This window comes from Psittacula echo (assembly GCF_963264785.1).
Source record: "Psittacula echo genome assembly, chromosome: 1".
NCBI lineage: Eukaryota > Metazoa > Chordata > Aves > Psittaciformes > Psittacidae > Psittacula > Psittacula echo.
This window is the reverse complement of record NC_137735.1, coordinates 14,055,191-14,074,378: the sequence shown is the minus strand read 5'-3', so window position 1 is coordinate 14,074,378 and position 19,188 is coordinate 14,055,191. Positions and strand designations below refer to the sequence as shown.

Here is a 19,188-nt window from a genome sequence, read left to right as displayed (position 1 = left end):
CGGCGGAAGCGGAAGGAGCGGCAGCGGAAGCTGCGGCCGAAGCTGCCGCCGGGCGGCCGCGCGGGGATGGACCTGGGAGACGGCCGGAGCCGGTAAGCGCTGGGCTGAGCAGTGCCGGCTCCGTCCCCTCCGCGCCTCTGCCAGGCCGCGCCGCGTTCCCCCCACCGCGGGATGTGTGGTGGCTGTGCCCGTGTCGTCCCGCCGCGGTGGCTAGCGCTCGACCCACCCTCAGCCCTGTCCTCCTCGGACCCCGTTACCCATCCCGCCTGCGGTGTCACTTGCCTGGCCACGGTACCGGCTTGTCGCCTGATCCCGGGCAGAGCCCGCCCGTCCCTCGGTGCTCTGTCTTGTCTTCTGAAGCAGACGCTCCCGCTGTGCCGTGCTCCGTGCCGGGCCTCGAGCCCGCCCTTGAGCCAGACACGGCAGCTTCAGCGTAAATAGCGGGTATGCTGCTGGGGCTCCGCTTGCTCGGGACCGGCTCTCGACGGCCACTTTGTCTGCTGGGAGAGTCTGAATTCAGGGGTTGTTAAAAGCCCTGCCAGATGTTGTTAAAGCTGTTATCTGGGAAACAGACGTGGTTTCTTTATTTTAAAGCGTGGTAATGCTTATATATAAAAATAAAGATACGACAAGAATAGTAAGAACTCGAGTGTAATAACCCACTTTAATGCGGCAGGAGGAAGTGAATCACGGAATAACACAGTAAATGTGGAGCCCTTAGCACTCTTGAGAATTGGAAACGGGGACAACCACTTTCTTGTCATGTTTAACCCAACGTGCTTTTTCTGCTTCATTCATTAGTTAAAAGACTGTTACCAGTCCTAATTGTTATAACAGTTGGAATGTACCTTTCATATTTATAAGTGTGCAGGGGAAGAAATTAATCTTTTCCTTTTTTAAAAAAAAAGGATTGAATGGAAACGTGTTTTGTGGGAATGTTACTTGTCTTCCCTTCAGCCTGTTCAAAGAAGTGACTTTTAAGAGAGACTTCACATTGTATTAAAAATAACAAAAGTTGCCTTGCTAACTTGTCTAATAAATGAGATTCATGTGGAAAATGTGCTTCCCTACAACAACAACAACAAATTGGGAATAAATAATGCTACTACAGTGCTCTTCCTTTTAGTTTAGACGGTGCAGATGCAGGTTTTCTTCTACAAATGCTATTGGTTTTGTAGGTATGATATGGTTTTGCCTTAGAATCTAATTCTTGTCAGAAGTTGTCTAAATTGGACTTTTTTTGTTATGGAGAGTTCAGTTTATTGGCAGTCCCTTTAGCACGTTTTGGCAGAAGGTGTTTGTTGTAAGAAAATCTTAATTAAAATCAATATTTCCTACTTGTATGTCTGCATGTCTACTGGTGAGCATACTTGTGGCTCATCTTTAATCAGAAAAATGCCATTAGAGCTCACAATGTGGGTGTAAACTGAAGTCTGGTTCCTTGGGGACCTAAACAAGTTGTAAAATTGTTCTTGATTTTCTAAGTTAATTTTTGCAATTTAATATTTAAGATTCATCTTAGTATTTTATTCCATTGTAGGTAATTTAAGTGATTTTCTAGCATGGACACTGTTGCTAGCCATAGTTGTCATCTTCTCCAGCAGCTACATGAACAGCGCATTCAGGGTCTTCTCTGTGACTGCATGTTGGTGGTGAAAGGTGTCTGCTTCAAAGCACACAAAAATGTATTAGCTGCTTTCAGTCAATATTTCAGGTATGTGATAGAAAATGCTTTGTTTCAAAAAGTGAACTTAAATGCTGTTGATTGAGGTTTTCTCTGAGAAGAGTATTTTTTTTTTTTATGGTAGTTACAGACTAAGTAACTGTTAGAGTATAAGGGAAAAGGTAAAATTTTTTTTTTGTCCAGAGATACATCTGTATTAAATCTAATTAAAAGCTGCGGCCATCATAATTTATTTTCTAGGCATACATAGCTAACTGCTGCACTGGTTTAGTCTGGCATTTTCCTGATCCTTACTTATGGTGCCTCATAATGGACTCTGGCATTCAGTATTTCAGTATGAAAAAAATAACTGTTTACAAGGAGTATAGTAGAGTACATGAACAGAGCCAGATAAAGGGATATAATTGATGAAACAATTCACGTTCTCTGTTTATAGATAATGTGAATTGTTTCATCAATTATCTATTCAAAGTAAAATTTGACTATGCAGGTTATTATTGAATTTCTGTTTAGAACAGATTCTCAGAGACAACATTTGTGTTTTAAAGGTGGGCCATGAAGCCATATCACTGATTTCTTTCCCCTCTGTATAGCCCTCATTGATCCTCCAAATTGTGAGGAATGCTGGATCTCCAAATTTAGTGTTTTATGTTAGCTATGAGTAACCTATTAGATCTGGCAGTTTTTAGACATTGTTTCTTGAAACGTCTCTAAAGCTTGACTACCAATTCTTGCATAAGAAAATTATTTCTATGTTATCACCAGGGAAAAAAGGTTGTTTTTCCTTTTTCTCTCCTAGTGTTGAAATCCTGATGATGTGAAATTATGCTTAAAGACTGAATTTTGAAAGTAGTTAAAAAGAACTAACCCCGCAATTATTATGAAAATTCAATAGGATATAAGTGACTAATTAATTTAAACTCTCTACCCAGATCATGATCCCAGTTCATTATTGTTCTGGTTTTAATTTAGCTAACGTGGGCTGGATCTATGAAAGAATTTGAATGTGGGCATTGCCTTCAGAGTAGCCTCTGCATTTCTAAAGTTTAAGCCTAGTTGAAGCCTCTTATTTTCTTAAGATTCAGAGCTCATTGATACTATGCTCACCTTTAAATAAAACCTAATTTGAGAGTAGTCACCAGGTTCAGGGCATTTGCTGGTGTAGGAAAATAACTACATAAGACTGACCTGACCCCATATATTTATATATATCATTATTTACTGTGAGAGTGTCAGGTTGGAGACTGGGGGTTTTAATGGAAGGGTGTGAAGTTCCTGAGGCAGAGTACAAACCCACTTAATCTAGGACTGGTTGTGCATGTGAAGAACTGCTGTTCTTATGCTAAGAATGCTTTATATCAAATAGTGAAAAGTCTTGTGAATTCAATGGCAATTCTGTGCGTATTGGTTGGATGGCTGTTACAGGTTAATGTACCTGTACTCTTTATTATTCTTTTACTTGGTTCTCATGCAGTACCAGTACCATATTCTTTGCATGAGAGAGAACAGACTGAAAATAATGATATTCTCTCACTTACTGTTACTATTCTCTCATCTTCTTGTGGAGAAAGAGCTAGTAATAAGAAATTTAACAAGATTTATGGGTAAAGTTTGATGGACAAGCTCGGTTACCAGAAGAGAATAATTAAGCTAACTTTGAGGTCTGTCTTCTGCTTTTTACTAGAAAGTTTTTCCATGTCCCTTTTCATTTGCCATGATGGAAGGAGAAACACCATTCTGAGTCAACCAACTTTCGCCAATAATAAATACACCACTGCACCTAGTATGTAAAGAACATTGAATAGGAAACCACTTGTATAGGGTCTGATTTCAAGACATTAAAAAATGGAAAATTAAAGTTACATAAAGGATCACTTGCTTTGATATATACTAGTATACTTGTGTAGGACTAATATATAAGTCATTGAACAGTTTTGGGATGTTCATCTGCAAAAACACAACAATGTAGATGAGACCATATAAATTGTTGTTTCATGCCAGGCAGTCTGAGGTATATGTGTGGGTTTTTATAACAGTATTTGTGAATTATTTGTGTTTGTGATTGAATATTTGCATTATTTTATTAGGACCCTTTTCCAGAATTCTTCAGGCCAGAAGAATGATGTCTTTCACTTGGACATTAAAAATGTAGGTGGCATAGGCCAGATATTGGACTTCATGTACACCTCTCACCTGGACCTTAGCCAGGACAATGTACAAGCTATGTTGGATATTGCACAGTGTCTCCAAGTGCAGAATGTGCTGAACATTTGCCACACCTTTTTAAAATCATCTACAGCTGTAGAGCAGACAGCCAGCACGCCTTGTAGTAGTGTATTTTCACTGCAGAATACTTTGACTGCAGATACTAGCTGTGCCAGTGACAGTTATGGAGCAAACCTATTGCATGAATGCTCATCTGACACACAAGCTAATAAAGTCTTGACTGACCACCGTTCACAAGCATCACAGTCTGTGAATCTTCACACACCCTCAGGTGATGGACAGAAACAACCACAAGACTCCTTAGATGGCAACTGCACGGAGCTTCCATTTAAACAACCAAATTACTATTATAAACTACGCAACTTTTACAGTAAACAGTTCTATAAGCAAAATGCTTCCTCTAATCATGAGAGAGGAGCAGAACAACCCTTTTCTTACAACCCATCTACAGAAATAAACACAGTAGAAAATAGTTCGTGTACTGTCAACCACTCTGAGTGTATTCTGGAGACCTCAGATCATTTACCATCAAACTTTCTGGCTCAGTCCTTGAATGAAGCTGTTCCAGAGCAAGATGCAGAAAGCACACTTGTGCAGCCCACCAAACAGATGCAATTGAAAAAGGCAGTACACCTCAAAAAGTTAAATTTTCTAAGGTCTCAGAAATCTGCAGAGCAGCCGCCTGAGCCTAAAAAAGATGACAGTAGAGTAACAGGAGTAATTGAATCTGTAAATGAAAGTACCATGGACGTGACGAGTATAAGAGTTACTGATGAAAAAGAAGCTGAAGATTTAGTAAGTTCTGAGAATTTTGACCAAACTGTTGAAGCTGAAAGATCTCAAGGTCCTTTGGAACAAGAAGGACAATCACAGACTCTTCAGTCACAAAGGCAATATACTTGTGAATTATGTGGGAAGGCTTTCAAACACCCAAGCAATTTGGAGCTCCATAAAAGGTCTCATACAGGTACAGTTATCAATAACTTGGTCTGCAGACCAAATATTTCAGTTAAAGAGGATGTCTTGCAGTATCTGTCGATTCAGAGATGCTGGTGAAGGGTTTACTTTCAAAATGGGGGTCTTTTAAAAAATGATTAATCATCCAGGAATAAAGTCTGAAAGAGTTCTCATATTTGTTTTTAGTGTTCTTTTTCAAAGTACTTTTTGTGACATTTCAACAAAAAATTTTTGTCTTGCATTTAGAAGAGGCGTTTCTATTCAGTTTGTCAGATGGCCCAGAAGTTTGAGTCAGATAATGATAAATGGATAGGAGATAATACAAGAAGTGCTCTAGATGACCTTGGTTCTCTCTGATCATATATTTGCTGTAAAATACAAGTGATTAGGGCTTGATGGTCATTTCTTTTTAACCTGTAGAAATATGCTCTGTAATAATTTTATACTTTTTTCCTAGTATGAATAACTTTCATTGTGTTTACCTAGGGCATAATGCTCTTACGGATAAGTAGGCTGCAGAGTGAATGGGAATTTTGAATTAATTTACTTTGTCTTAAAAACTCACAGGTAGTCATATTTTTAAACCTAGCATAGATGTATTTCTAAGGATCTTTTTATTTTAGTGAAAAGACTTAGTTTAACGTTGAAGTAACTAATTTGTCTGTTCAGTTTAACCAGCATGTTGCATTATATTTCTGCCTCTTTAGGTATGCTTTTTAAATGTTTAAGAATTACCTTAGCTTGTGACACTGTTGATTCCAAGTCCTTGAGATAGCTGATTAATCTGTTGAATGTTTTTTGTCTTTCTTTTTCCTTGCATTAAATATACAAACACATCTCTGTCTTATCAAATAAACATCCCTTTGCACTGGTACTTTGTAAGTAAATGAGTCCCTCTTAGCAGACACTGTTTTCTTAGATTAATCAATCCCTAGTATTAAGAATTATTTTTCCATTTTATTAGTAGAAAAATCTTTCCAGAACCTGAAACTAGGAACATTTTGCATTAGTTCCCTGAAGTTTTCACTTGTTGCCTTTGACTACTTCTGTATGTTCACATTACTAATACTATTTTATTATTTTTAATTTGATCTCCTGTGAAAGAATAGCATATGTCTCTTACCTAGATCCTCTCTTTGCCTTGTATCTTTTTTAATCTTTTATCAGATTTGAGCTGACATAAGGTATATTTTAATATCTTAAAAATGTCAGGAAAACAGGTGATCAGGTAGAAGATCGAGCATCTAGAGAAGTCCCACCTGAAGGAGAGGCTCTAAAGTCAATAACAATTAAGTTTGTGCTAGAGAATCTATATGAAAGAGAGACCCTAACTGTGAGGAATCTGTTAGAATTTTCCCTTCCTTAGACATCTCAATCACTGGAAGAAATCTGGAGTTCTGCCCATTAAACTACTTGGGTTTTTAAGAGTATGCTGTCTGAGTGATAGACTTTGTTATTGTATGGTTTTGAAACTCTTAAGTCGTGTTAAACCATTTAAAACATGAGGTTCAGAATGTAGTTTACCTCTTTTAATGTATTTTAACTCAAGGGTCAGGGGAGTACTGGGTTATAAAGAGACTATAGCCCTTGATACAGGTGATTTACAAATTACTTTTTTTTAACTTAGACACAGCATGGCCAGCAAACGCTTATGAGAGTAGGAAGTGGAAAAAGAGGAAAAGGGTTGCAGTAGCTGTGCAACGTTATTTATGTGTGCTGCAATTAATTTCTTTGTTCTTTTTTGAGGTCTGTGTACTTACACATGCTTTCACTCTACTTAAGCTCTAGATGTTGCTTCACATTCCACAATGCTGCCAGATATGAACTAGCTTTATACATTGTGTAAAATAATGTGATCCTAGACTTGGTTTTGTTGTTGTTGCTGTCCTTCTCTACTAGTCTGAGTATACACTGGTTTCAGGGATTCCTTGCTGCTTTTCATACATTATATACTTCCAATAGTGTTCAAAAAATTCCAGACTTGAATGCTACTTAATGTGCCATTAATGTTCTGACAGCTTGTCACTGTTAAACTGACCAAGTTTAAGAGCATAAGTTTAACAAATAATGAGCACATCAAAAATGGATAGAAAGTTGATGCAGGAATATGAGTAGATAGGCCTGTTTGCTTGCCTGTTATTTTGGGGTCGTTGATTTTTTTTCAATATCCAACTACTGCAAAAAGAGTATTTGGAAAATTGCAATGGATAGTAAGTAGGATGTTAATATAGGCAGGATCTGTAGCTGGCACATCTGTATCATTAGTATTAGGTATACTGGTAGTTAAGTAATGTAAGTGTATGCTAAAAGATATTTCCATTCATTTGCCCCTTCAGAAAGTATAGCAAATCGCTGGCTAATCAATTTGATTTAAAACATTAATTTTCTAGAACTAAGCAAGAGTTAGCAAGTATTTAAGTATTATAGTGCTTACTGAAAGTCCTCCAAATCTGGCTTTGCTGGAGAGGTAAAGGAAGAAGTTACTAGAATCAGCCTTTCACAGTGGTAAGCCAGTTTTTAGCCTAGCAATGACAAGTCTTTCAGCACAAGTGCTGTGGTGGCCAAGGAAAAGCACATGTGAAATTCTCTGAACACTAGGAACCACTAAAGAATTTACTGGCTAGCATGGCTACGTTAGTGAGTTTTCTATGTGAAGGACAGGCATATTGTGTTCAACACAAGTCATTGTATTACGTTATCTAGCTGTTCTAATTGTATTACTAGTGGATAGTTAAAGGAATCTCTAAACAGAGCTTATTGCATTGACTTTAAGATTGGTTTTGACTTGACTGAATGTTATGATTTGGTTTTTATTAGATTGACCTGTATGAAAAAAAGGAAGCAAGCATCTCTCTTATACAGTCCTTACCTGCCCAGGAATATCCAGGGTCTTGTGGGGTTTCGGTTGGGTTTTTTTTTTTTTTTGCCTGTGGGGTTTTTTTCCCCTCTCTCTGTTTTGTTTGGGTTTGGGATTTTTTTGTTTGTTTGTTTATCTGGTGGGTTTTTTTTAAAAATGTTTCAGGAAACATCCTCTCAAAAAAAAAAAAAAATCCAAACCCCAACCCTGTGGAAAGAACTTTTTTATTCTGAGCTTTGCTTGAGCATGTTGACAGCATTCCATGCCTTAGAGGGTTCTGCTCCTCACCATTGTGAACTCTTCAGGAACACGGCTTCTGCCTTCATACCTTTCTCCTCTGGAGCTGACACACCTGCTGTGATCCTATGACTGTGTACTTCATCTCTTCTTGTGGAGTGTTGAGCAAGAATGATGCGACAGAAGATGAAAAACACAAACAGTCCAAGGGTTCAAAAGCCAAGTCCCTTGCATGTTTGTTCAAGCATTGTCTTAATTGTAGTTCAGTTACTACTTTTCCCCAAATTTTCTCTATTGCTGTTGATCCAGTCATGGTCTTTGAGAAGATTAGTTGGTTTGTAATTTAATGCTGGTTATAGAATCATAGAATAATTTGGATTAGACTAGATCTCTGGAGGTCGTTCTCTGCTCAAGGCGGGTCAAATTAGATTGGGTTTTTCTGCTCATGACCTTGTGTAGTGTAGTCAAATTTTGGATATCTCTAGGAACAGAGAGATTCCACAGCCTCTGCAGCAACCAGTTCCAGTGTTTGACCACCCTCAGGGGTAAAAAGTTCTTTTCCTATACTTAATTGCAGTTTCTGACCATCTAACTTGTGTCTATTGCCTCTTGTCCTATCACCATGTACCTTCAAGAACAACCGGGTTACATGTGTCTTCCCGTTGCATGTGGAGAGCAGTAAGATTTCCTGTTGGCCTTCTCAAGACTCCAGATATGGTCTCACCAGTGATGGGGGGAGAAGAATGACCTTCAGCTCACTAGCTGCACTCTGACGAATATGCTGTAGGAAGCACATAGCCACACTTTACCTGAGGGATGCTACACCACTAGGAGTAATTTAGTGTTTCTGCTAGAATTCATTCTTGGAATAGGCTACTTGATGTGTCCGTTGGTTTGGCATTTTATACGGGTGCAGAGTTGAAGTTGAACACAGCCTACACAATAGGTTTGAGAAATTAGAGCCTCCCGTTCCCTTCCCCCTTCTTTAGTTATTTCAGAGTCGGTTTCTGTTCAGATACTAGTCTTTGTGTCAACAGGAACTTGGGTGTGGGGTCTTTTTTGGTGTAGGTAATTTCCGCAGAAATTGCTACTTGTGTGTTTTATCCTCCATTTCAAATTGCCTTAATGCTTTAACACTTGTCAGAAGCCTTCCCAGTTGCCACAAATCTTGCTCCCTGTTGATTTCATTTATATTTGTGTTGTCAGTACCAGAATTTCTAGTGGTTTCAAATTTAGAGCCCTAGTGAAATCGAGCCTCAGTGCTCTCTATAGTTGAGTTACTGGTTTCTTAGTTTTTTTTCTTTAATTGAATAAAAGCTTTCTCAAAACTTGCTGTAAGATTTCCATTCTTCATCAAGTAGAAAAAGTAGATGCAGCCTCAGGTTGTCAGACTAACTGCAAGATTGCTATCTGTGAAACCACGTAACTGTGTATGTTTACTCTGTGCTTTAAAATCTGAGAGTTGCATTTAATCCTTGATCCTGAAATATGTTGAAAGAACATCACCTGTATTTGGCAGCAGGGAAGGAAAACACCTGGATATTGTATGTATTGCTCATAACACTTCCAGGGATGAAGGAAGAAAACTGATGTAGAGACTTCTTGCTGGAAGAGTTGGCTGCAAATACCAGGAGGTGTCCTGTAAAATCAGGAAAACTATAATTTAAGGATCTGATGAAAAAGATTTTTGATTCAGCACCAAGATAAAACACAGTGTAAGATCTCTTTCTTTTTCTTTCTGGAAATAACCTGCACTGAAAATCACAACGGTTTACACTAATTTTGCTTCCCTGTACCTGTGGGCCAGATTGTATCTGTCATTTTGACATAGTTAGACTCACGGAAAGTATCTTTAGAAGTCTCTGTCACTGAGTTCAGTGGTATTTGCGCAGTTACTGTTTTAAAAATTCTAGAAGATGCATAGAGATTTCTATCAACATGTGTAAAAACCTGGGAACCAAGAACTAACAGGGAAAAAACCTTACCTTTATTAAATACTGAAGAGGAGAAAAAATGATTAAAAAAAGATACTTGTCTTAAACTGACAGCTGATGGAGAACTGAAGTATTGTGCAGTCACATGCTGGGTTGAGAATTGAGTTATTTTCAAAAGCTAAAGTGGGCAGTGCTAATTTTTTACTAAAGCTGTTCTTTTGTGGTTTTGGAAATTCAAGAATACCAGTATAAATTCAAAATTATGGAGCAAAATAGTTGGGTTAATTATTAGATACTCTTAATATAGGATGAGAATTTGAAGGCAAATATATACCTGCTGGGAGGGCTGGCTACGTGATATCAGAGATGTATGGTACGCATTGAACAGAGGAAATGGAATCCTTCCAAATTAGTATTTCTACATTCCTCTTTCTTTTTAAGAGTGATCCTTTGTGTAGACGAGTGGGTAAACTGGTGCACTTCCCATAGCCTTTGTTGTTGCGGGACCTTGTCACCTATTCTGCTCTTCCAGGAGGTTGGGTACTCCATTCATTTGGGGGAAAAAATAAAAGGAATAGAAAACATTTTCATTCATATCAAAACTCCTCTACCTACTTGTTTTGAAAGATAAATTCTGTTTCTGAGCAAATCTGCCTCAGAAGCTTAATGGTAAATGCTTTCGCTTGTACTTCTTCCCTTGAATTTCCCTTAATGTACTGTACTTCCCCTTGAATTTCCCCTTAAATATATGGTAAGTGTTCCTTGCGGGATATTTTTGCTCTTACATTACATGTTGTAAAAGGAAGCCAATTTAAAACATTTCTATTCTATTGCAACTATTAGAAGTTCTATGTTCTGTTTCTTCTCCTTTTAGGTGAGAAACCTTTTGAATGTAACATTTGTGGGAAACACTTCTCACAGGTGGGAATATTTTATATTATGGTATTTACACTTGAAAATAAAATGCATCTGTGTGTTGATTCTAAAACACTTGGGTTTATGCTTATAGATATTTTTTCTTCAAAGACGGACTTCACTTTAGGGATAAAATATGAAAGTGTCTTATTTGAAAATAATGTTAAATGTTTTAGATTTTTTTTGTTACATTTTGTACCTTTGATTCTGTCTGCTCTCAGTAGATGTTATGAATTTTACCTTCAAATGAATATTTAACTATAAAGAGTCCCAACTATATTTAAAATACAGACAGCAGTCTTAGACTGTTCTTTTGCCTTATGCTTAGGGATATGTTTTTAATAACATTTTTGCAGTGTCTGAAAAAAATACAGGTTAGAATTTGATGTAATGTTGTATTCGCAAGAGTTTCATCGTCCTAAATGGCGTGAATTATTAAGCAGATTATTTTTTTTGAGTCAGATAAATTTATATCTATATAAATCCATATAATTTGGCTTCTCCTGTGAAGAGCAGCAGCCTGTCTGAAGTGACAGAATTCAGCTAGGATTTAAAAAAAAAGTCTTGTGAAATTCCCTGCTTACACACAGGGCCCTAACTTTATCTGTCTTAGTTTGCCCTCCACTGCTTGCTTCCTGTTCTGGGTACAGCAATGATTTTGCATTTCTTCAGATTTGGTGCCTAGTTGTCTTATGTTTCCAAGATGTCTATTTCTTTTCTATTTTCTTGGCTGGAATGTGTGTACCTAAGTACAGGAGACAACAGAGAGATGCATATTTTTATAATGAGATTAAATAATAATTACCGTTGAATAACTTTGGTCTTTCTTGATGGTCCTGGTTTAAGAATTATGTGGTCTTTGTCTATCCACACACCAGTGTTTGCACTTCTCTTGCTCCAGTTTTGTAGTCCGCCAGTGGGACAACTTTGACCCATGATCTGGTGCAGTTGCATCCTCCAGTCTGTTATTGAATATGAACATAACGCTGTGCCCAGTGAGCAGTACTGTTTCACCATGCTTATGAAGCCATTTTGAGCAAAACTGGATCTGCTTATTTGGCAAAGAGTGCATTTTCATTGATTTTGATGGCTGACCTTCTAGTTACTAAAAGAAAAAAGTGGGTATTTCTGAATTCGATTGAAAGTACTTTTGACAAATGGAGTGGTGTTCTGTACCATTTCTGTGGGGAAAAAGGGAATAAAAAAAGCTGCACACACTCAGAGCGTATGACAGGCATGGCAGACTCCTCATGCAACATGCATTGCTCCTCTTCAATTAAAAACAAACCCCAGTAAAACTGGAAATTTCTACCTTTTAATTAAAAACTCTTAAACAGCTTCCCTCCCTTTCCCATTACCTCACTTGCCCAAAGATATAGGTAGATACATACTGATGGACAGTACCTACAGGTCCAGAATAAGAGCTACAGCATTCAGCTTATGTGCTGCAGTTCTTTCTCTGGTCATAAAAAAGAACTTGAATGCTTCTAAGGTACATGTGTTTGAATCACGCAAGTAAGATGCAAGGATAATTACTGTCTATTTTTTGTTTAAAAGACCATCTCTGATCTTGTTCTTGATCTTCTCAGCTTGCAGGCAAAGAAATAGTAATACTTTTCTTATTTGAGCCTTCGTGTTCTGTGCTTTTGAGACAGTGCAGTTGTGCCTGATGGTATGTCTGTTCCTGCTGAATGTAACTGGTGTTCTGTGTGTTGGAATGTGAAACAGAAAATGAAAAAAGTAGGGAAAATTGATATAGGAACTCATAGCCTGGAACAAATAACCATAAATGTCTTTGACTTTTGGACAAAAAAGTTCCTTTTGTGTTTCCAAGCCAGCATCTTCCATTACAACTGCAGAGCCATTGCTATGTGGTGCTCCTCTGGCTGGTGATCCAGGATATCATGGGCGACTACATACATTAGTTCCTTCAGTTTAAAAGCATGCCAGTTACAAATGGACCAAGCCTAGCATTTCTCTCTAGTCTCTAAATTTGTGAGCAGTGGTATACTGCAAGTATTAGTAAAAGGATTTTTCTGAGCACTTGTTAATGTCATTATTATGAGGAAGTGACAGGCTTGTAAGAAAGAAATGGATCTACTTGCTACTCTGTAAAATGTTTTTATTCTGGCTAAAAATCCCTGTTGAGAACTATTTCAGAATAATTGTTGTGGTTCAAATTCACCCTCTGTCTTTATCCAGAATAACTTTCAAATGCCTGTGATATGGTTTGTTTTGTGACATGGATAAAGGTAAAGGTTCTGTCTTTCTTACATTTCTCTCAAATGCACCTCTGCGTAAAATCCCTTGTCTTTGCAAAGCACAAATTGTTCTGTGATTAGTCTTTTTCTCCCTCAGAAACAGGTGCCTAATGCCTCTCTTCAACTGCGGTTCAGTATTACAAAGTTTGGCCTGAGAGAGCAATGGTTCAGTCATACTGTTGTCTGAAAAACATTACAGGGGTTAAAGAAAGTTCTCTCAGGGCTCAAATGGTGATCCATTTAATACTGTCTTCTGTGTCTGCAGTGCCCTAGTTCTGGTATATTGTAAACTCTGATTACAGTGATTGTTACAGGACTGGGAGAGGAAAGATACATAATAAAAATTAGTTATTAGTAATCCTATTTGTTCATTTCAGTACTTCCTGTTCTGGTTTCTTTTGGTATGAATAAATATTTGTAGGTGTGGAGCCCTTGGCTTGAAGTGTTTTGTGGATTGAAAAAGGTTTACCCTGTTCTTTTCTTTTTAACCTTCCGGTAGGTGAATTCAGACGTCCTAATGTAACAACATTTTATTTGCGTGACAGGGAAAGTAAGACTGACATGAACCATATTAGAAGAAAGTTTTCTTTTCACTGCAATCTACATAGTGTAATTTTCATTTATAATTGGATCTGGTTTCAACTATAGGGCTTTCTTTTTCCTTAGCATTTGATTCCAGGCTCTTTTCTTATTTTCTGTTCTTGTCAGTGTATAATTGCATACATAAGCAATTTGATCTTGAAAGTAGTCTTTCTTTACTAGATAAGAATGCTTGAGTTCATATGTGGTTTGTATCTTCACTGCCTTAGAATTAGAAATAAAAAGGCAGTCTCATAGTTTCCATCATTGTATTTTTGTCTGTATACAACAACAGGCTAGCTGAATTTAAATGTTTAAATTACTGTCCCTTCAGGCAGGTAATCTCCAGACACATTTACGTCGACATTCTGGTGAAAAGCCATACATTTGTGAAATCTGTGGGAAAAGGTGAGTAGAACTGTGCACTTAGTAAAGTTAACATGATAAAACTAAGGGCCAAGAGCTCAAGTAGCACATTGCTCAATTTTGTTTAAAAGACATTGACTTTAAATGAGTCCTGATGAGATTAAAATACATAAATATCTTCAAGTGTCCTGTTGCAGGTCTCAATAATGAGCATGTCACCACATATATAGCCTGTGGTCTTACTTAATTTCTTGTATATTGGTGTCTTTAGTTAAAGGCATATTGTTTTGTGTATTTTGAACAGTGTGAGTGACAGTAAATCATGTGAGTTTGTACCTTTCTGTTATTTGGTCATAGAATTTTTGTTACATTTTATGGAAATTACGAAGTATGGGAAACTTGATAAATTTAAGCAAAGCATTAAACGTTTCTGTCTTTGGCTTACAGGGGATAGAAAATATACTAGTGTAGGAGTAGTATTAAATGCAGAATAAATTAGTAAAATTAATAGTGAAAAGGATTTTTTGGTTGGGTTTTTTTCCTAGCATAAATTTAATTGGACATTACCAGATTAATTTTTTTTTCTTAAATGCATCCTTTTATCTGTGGATCTTAATCTTTATTCATAACATCAGGCATTCATTATAGTTGTTTTCCACAAAATAATCAGTATAGGAGAATAAGGGTCTTACAAAGACCATAATTGGGTTTCCATATTCTGTTACAGATTTGCTGCTTCTGGTGATGTTCAGCGTCATATTATTATTCATTCTGGAGAAAAGCCTCATCTGTGTGATATCTGTGGCAGAGGTATGTAAGAACCAAGGTTTCTGCCTCTAAGGATTTTTGATTGAAAGTGAGGAGTCATTTTAATCTTCAGTTTCTGTTGTATTTTTGTAGGATTCAGTAACTTCAGTAATTTAAAGGAGCACAAAAAGACTCATACAGCAGATAAAGTGTTCACCTGTGATGAATGTGGGAAGTCATTCAACATGCAACGAAAATTAGTAAAGCACAGAATTAGGCATACTGGAGAGAGACCATACAGCTGTTCAGCATGTGGTAAGATTTAATGTGCATGGCTTGGTTGTGTCTGCTTTTTAAGTAAGTAAAAGTTCCTATGTCAGCAGAATAGCAATTAACCAAAATGGTTTTAAATTGAAATACCATGTTGTGAAAGCTTGTCGGAAAATCTGTCTTGAATGCTTCATAGTCTTTCATTTGGTGTATTAAACTGCTTTAGCTATTGTAAATAAATTCAAAAGTGAATTTCAGCTGAAGAATACAGAAAGTAAATAAGAGGAATCAACACTGTACGTGTACTTGCTGCTGCAAAAATTATTTCCTTTCAGTATAGTCCTTTCTGATGGAAATTCAGATTTGGCATCACTGGGTTTTTGTGCTGTTTTTTCTTTTTCTTCTTTTTTTCCCCCAGTTTATTTTACTGCATTCAACCATAGAGTTTGATAATAACAACCTTTTGCTTCAGCATCTGGAATAAAATCAAAACTTGACCAGTGCTTCATACCAAAGAACACCCATGTTCAAAACTTGCTAGATACATCATACTTCCAGATGGTTTGAAAATGGTTCTTTGATCAGGGTGATTCATCCTTGTATAACAGTTCTCAGAAGTTGCATTGTCTGTCCTTACCTCATACCTTACTGACCATCCTATTTGCTTTTCTGCCCTTAAGCTGTTTTGGTATAATTTCACTTATGTTCTGAGGAATCTTCTTTGGCAGAGGGTAGCTCCTCCAGATAATGTCCAGTTGCAATATGTTTTATTTGTAATGTCTTGAGGCACAACAAAAGCAAGGTCTTGCAGAAGGAGGAAATAGAGACATGCAGGATATAAAAGTATAAACAGACAGTTGTCTTGCTGACATTAAAATAGGCTTATTTTGATCTTGTTTTGCAGTGCTCTTTGATTGTTTTTCATTTTAGCCAGGTCATCTTGCACTGAGAAGGCAAAAATTGTGCAAAAAGGATCTGATCAAGCATTAAGAATTTTGCATTCACGTTATGCAGAAAACCCACATGCATCATTCCAGTAATTTGTAATCTTACTCTTACTGTTTAATGGCTTTTCTGAAGAGAAATCTTGGAAGTAGAATAAAAAGTATGATTCCGAAAATTGAGACTGCCGTTTTACTGAGCTTTCAGATAATACAGTTCATTTTAGTTGGTATCTGTTCACACAAAATAAAATAACGTTTAGCCTAGATAAAATGAGATAAAACCACAAATAGGAACCAGCTTATTTCCACTGTCCTAAAGAATGTGAGGTAGCAATTCTGGAAATTAATGCTCTCTGGTTCTTGTTCTTCTACGCTTTGACTTGCTTCAGCCTCAGTTTTCTTTGCAGTATGGTAATTGAGCTTGTTTGAGCCTGTGGTTCTGAAAATAGGCAAACAGTTGAATATTTTATTGTCTTGCAGTATTTACAGCAATAAAAAATTACAGATTTGACCCATTCTTTGGCTAGAATATGAAAGAAATGGACTGCTGCATTACATTAGCTCAGAGTTCAGAAAAAAGCTAACTGTGTCAGCACTTTAAGAATAGTTCCTTAGTAATGAACAAACCATTACTTTCTGTGATGCAGTTGTTGCTGGAAGAATATATTTAGAAGCTTATCAAGGATACTGGTTTTCTAGACAGACAAATTAAATTGCTTATTTTCATTTTTTCCGCCACAAAGATTGATACAAACTGAGAGCACTCACAGCTTTTAGATACTAATGGATTTTCCCATCTCTGGAGACTAAAACTAAAGCACTGGTAAACACAAGTTAGAAAATCAGATCAAGAAGAAGAAACAAGTTATTGTAAAAATAGAACTTGTTTGAACCAGATCTAGATGAACAAAGTGCCATGATTGGGACATGACATCAAGTGATATCTTCTCTAATTAAAACATGTTTATGCACTGGTACTAAGAACAAAATCTTAATCTGTCACTTCTATCTTGTAGGGAAATGTTTTGCAGGCTCTGGTGACCTGCGTAGACATGTGAGGACTCACACAGGAGAAAAACCATATACCTGTGAAACCTGTAACAAGTGCTTCACCCGCTCTGCTGTTCTGCGGCGGCACAAGAAAATGCATTGTAAAGCCACTGATGAGGGTCCAAACGCACTAGATGAGTTTACTCAAGGAATTGAAACATCTGACCTTGACAAGTCACAGAGTTCTGACTCTTTTGGCCAAGAAACGTCTGTTACCTTGTTACCAGTGTCTGTTAAATTTCCCATTCGTCCAGCTGAATTTGATAGTTCTGCGGATTCTTACTGTAAGCTGCGATCAATGATTCAACACCATGACTCGGCAAACCAGCAGAAACTGAATGTGGGTTCTGCTAAACTCCCAAAGGCTCAGCCCCAGCAAACTCCACCACCACCATATAGTTACGCAGATGTAGATGTATCTTCTGCAGAAGAACCCTTACAGTCTGATAATATTCCCATGATTCGTTCCTCTATGGTTAGCTTGGACAGTCATTGTAATGACCCACTAGGCAGTCGAACACTGTCTGCTGTATACAAGAATAATGAAGGACCATTCTTCTCTAGCATGACTCTCTGGGGTTTAGCTATGAAGACTTTGCAGAATGAAAGTGAACTGGAACAATGAGGGCTCAGGTGACTGCATCAAAACTTCTTAGAGGCATTTCATGCTAAAATGATTGCGATGGCTCTGCAGCAGTGAGAGGCCAGAGCCAGTTTTTAAGCCAGCTGGCTTGGATACTGGTAGAAATCATACCCATGCCCAAAGCCCAGCGTTGGCTGCCTTTACACTGCTTCTCAGCACAGCCTGGGGGACCTTTGTGCTGTGACTGCACTGTGTAGCTCATGTGTTGCCGTGATTTACTACAATTAGCTGTTTGATAAATTTACCATTTGACTGGTATTTTTCACCTGATAATGGAGGAAAGGATAACCCAATGCCTGATTTTGTGAAATGGGTGCAATTGCAAGCATGGTCATCAGAGTTGTGTAAGGGTGTAGATATGAGAAGAGGAAAGTACTTAACACATCCCTAGTGAACCTGAGTTTCAGTAGTAGCTTTCTGACCGGTAGGATCATTGGTTTACATGACTTGAGTATTGTGATATGAAATGTAAATGTTAAATACCTGACAATATTTGTGATAGTGCAGAGTAACTGTATATCTAGAAAACTTTATTTTTTTACAATAAAAACTTTTTTTTTTAGTATTTTATAAACTATTTTGCACAGCAGATTATTTGTACAAGGATCATCTGACCAAGATCAGGAAATACAAATAAAGGGAAGTTGTTTTACATTGTATCTTAACTGCTCGATGTGTTTCATCTTTTTATGGAAGATTTTCAGTAACATAATTACATCCGTTCCAGGTATCTTTACAATGCTAATGGGGATACCACTGCAAGAAGAGCTGCACTATAAGCTCAATCAATATACCAGTATATTTCATTTCAATGAATTGGTGTAAAGCAATGGCTAATTAATGGAATGAATAGACTGCTACATGATAAGAAAGGCTTGCAGGCCTTTTTCTGCTTTGGTGCTTTGAATGGTTGCATTTCATTTTAGTATAGATCTGTTGCTGCATTTCATACTGCTTGATACAGTCACTTGGGTTTTACTGGCATAACTTTTTTCCATCCATCAACAAGTTTTAATGTGTCGTCAAACCTTTTGCTAAAACATTCCTTACATACTGTAGTTTCTGACACAAAAATATCCTTGTACTAACCTTTTTTCTGAACTTCATTCACAGGCTGGAAAGTCTGAAGTACATACTGCTTACTTCCTGTAAGGAGTATGTAGGCTGAGAAGTAGATTCCAGTGTTTTACATCAGCTAACAAGATCTGGTATCACCACTGTTTAATAACACTGCAGTTCCTCTGCTGAAAAGTCAGGTTTGTGTAAATCTAATAGTTGGAACTGTCTGTTAATTAACATGTGATATCACATTGTCCTGGTATTAGAAAATATATTGGCACTTGTATCTTAACTAAAGTCCAAACATTCAAATTTATTATGATTGTTTGGCTCTTGGTAGAACAGACCATGGGTGACTTACAGTCCACTGCTTGTATTCTGTGGAAGTTCAGAGCCTGGAAAATACATTTTTTTAATATTTGTAGAGTGCTCATCACTTCTTTCCCCCTCCCTGGCATT

General features: G+C 37.4%; 1 protein-coding gene across 3 annotated transcripts; it reads left to right on the top strand.

Moving 5' to 3' along the window:
* Positions 1-8: 8 nt before the first annotated feature.
* Positions 9-18,391, top strand: ZBTB49 (zinc finger and BTB domain containing 49). Of its 3 annotated transcripts, none has more exons than XM_080610741.1 (8): positions 9-92; positions 1,541-1,714; positions 3,772-4,877; positions 10,770-10,816; positions 13,985-14,058; positions 14,744-14,826; positions 14,917-15,078; positions 16,994-18,391. In XM_080610741.1, exons 2-8 carry the CDS (start codon positions 1,563-1,565, stop codon positions 17,650-17,652), a joined length of 2,283 nt encoding a protein of 760 aa, XP_080466867.1. In that variant the 5' UTR covers positions 9-92; positions 1,541-1,562; the 3' UTR covers positions 17,653-18,391. The 3 variants fall into 3 exon arrangements, with proteins under 3 accessions (XP_080466867.1, XP_080466868.1, XP_080466866.1); XM_080610740.1 differs by having other exon boundaries at positions 53-444; XM_080610742.1 differs by lacking the exon at positions 1,541-1,714 and having other exon boundaries at positions 39-92.
* The last annotated feature ends 797 nt before the right edge of the window (positions 18,392-19,188 follow it).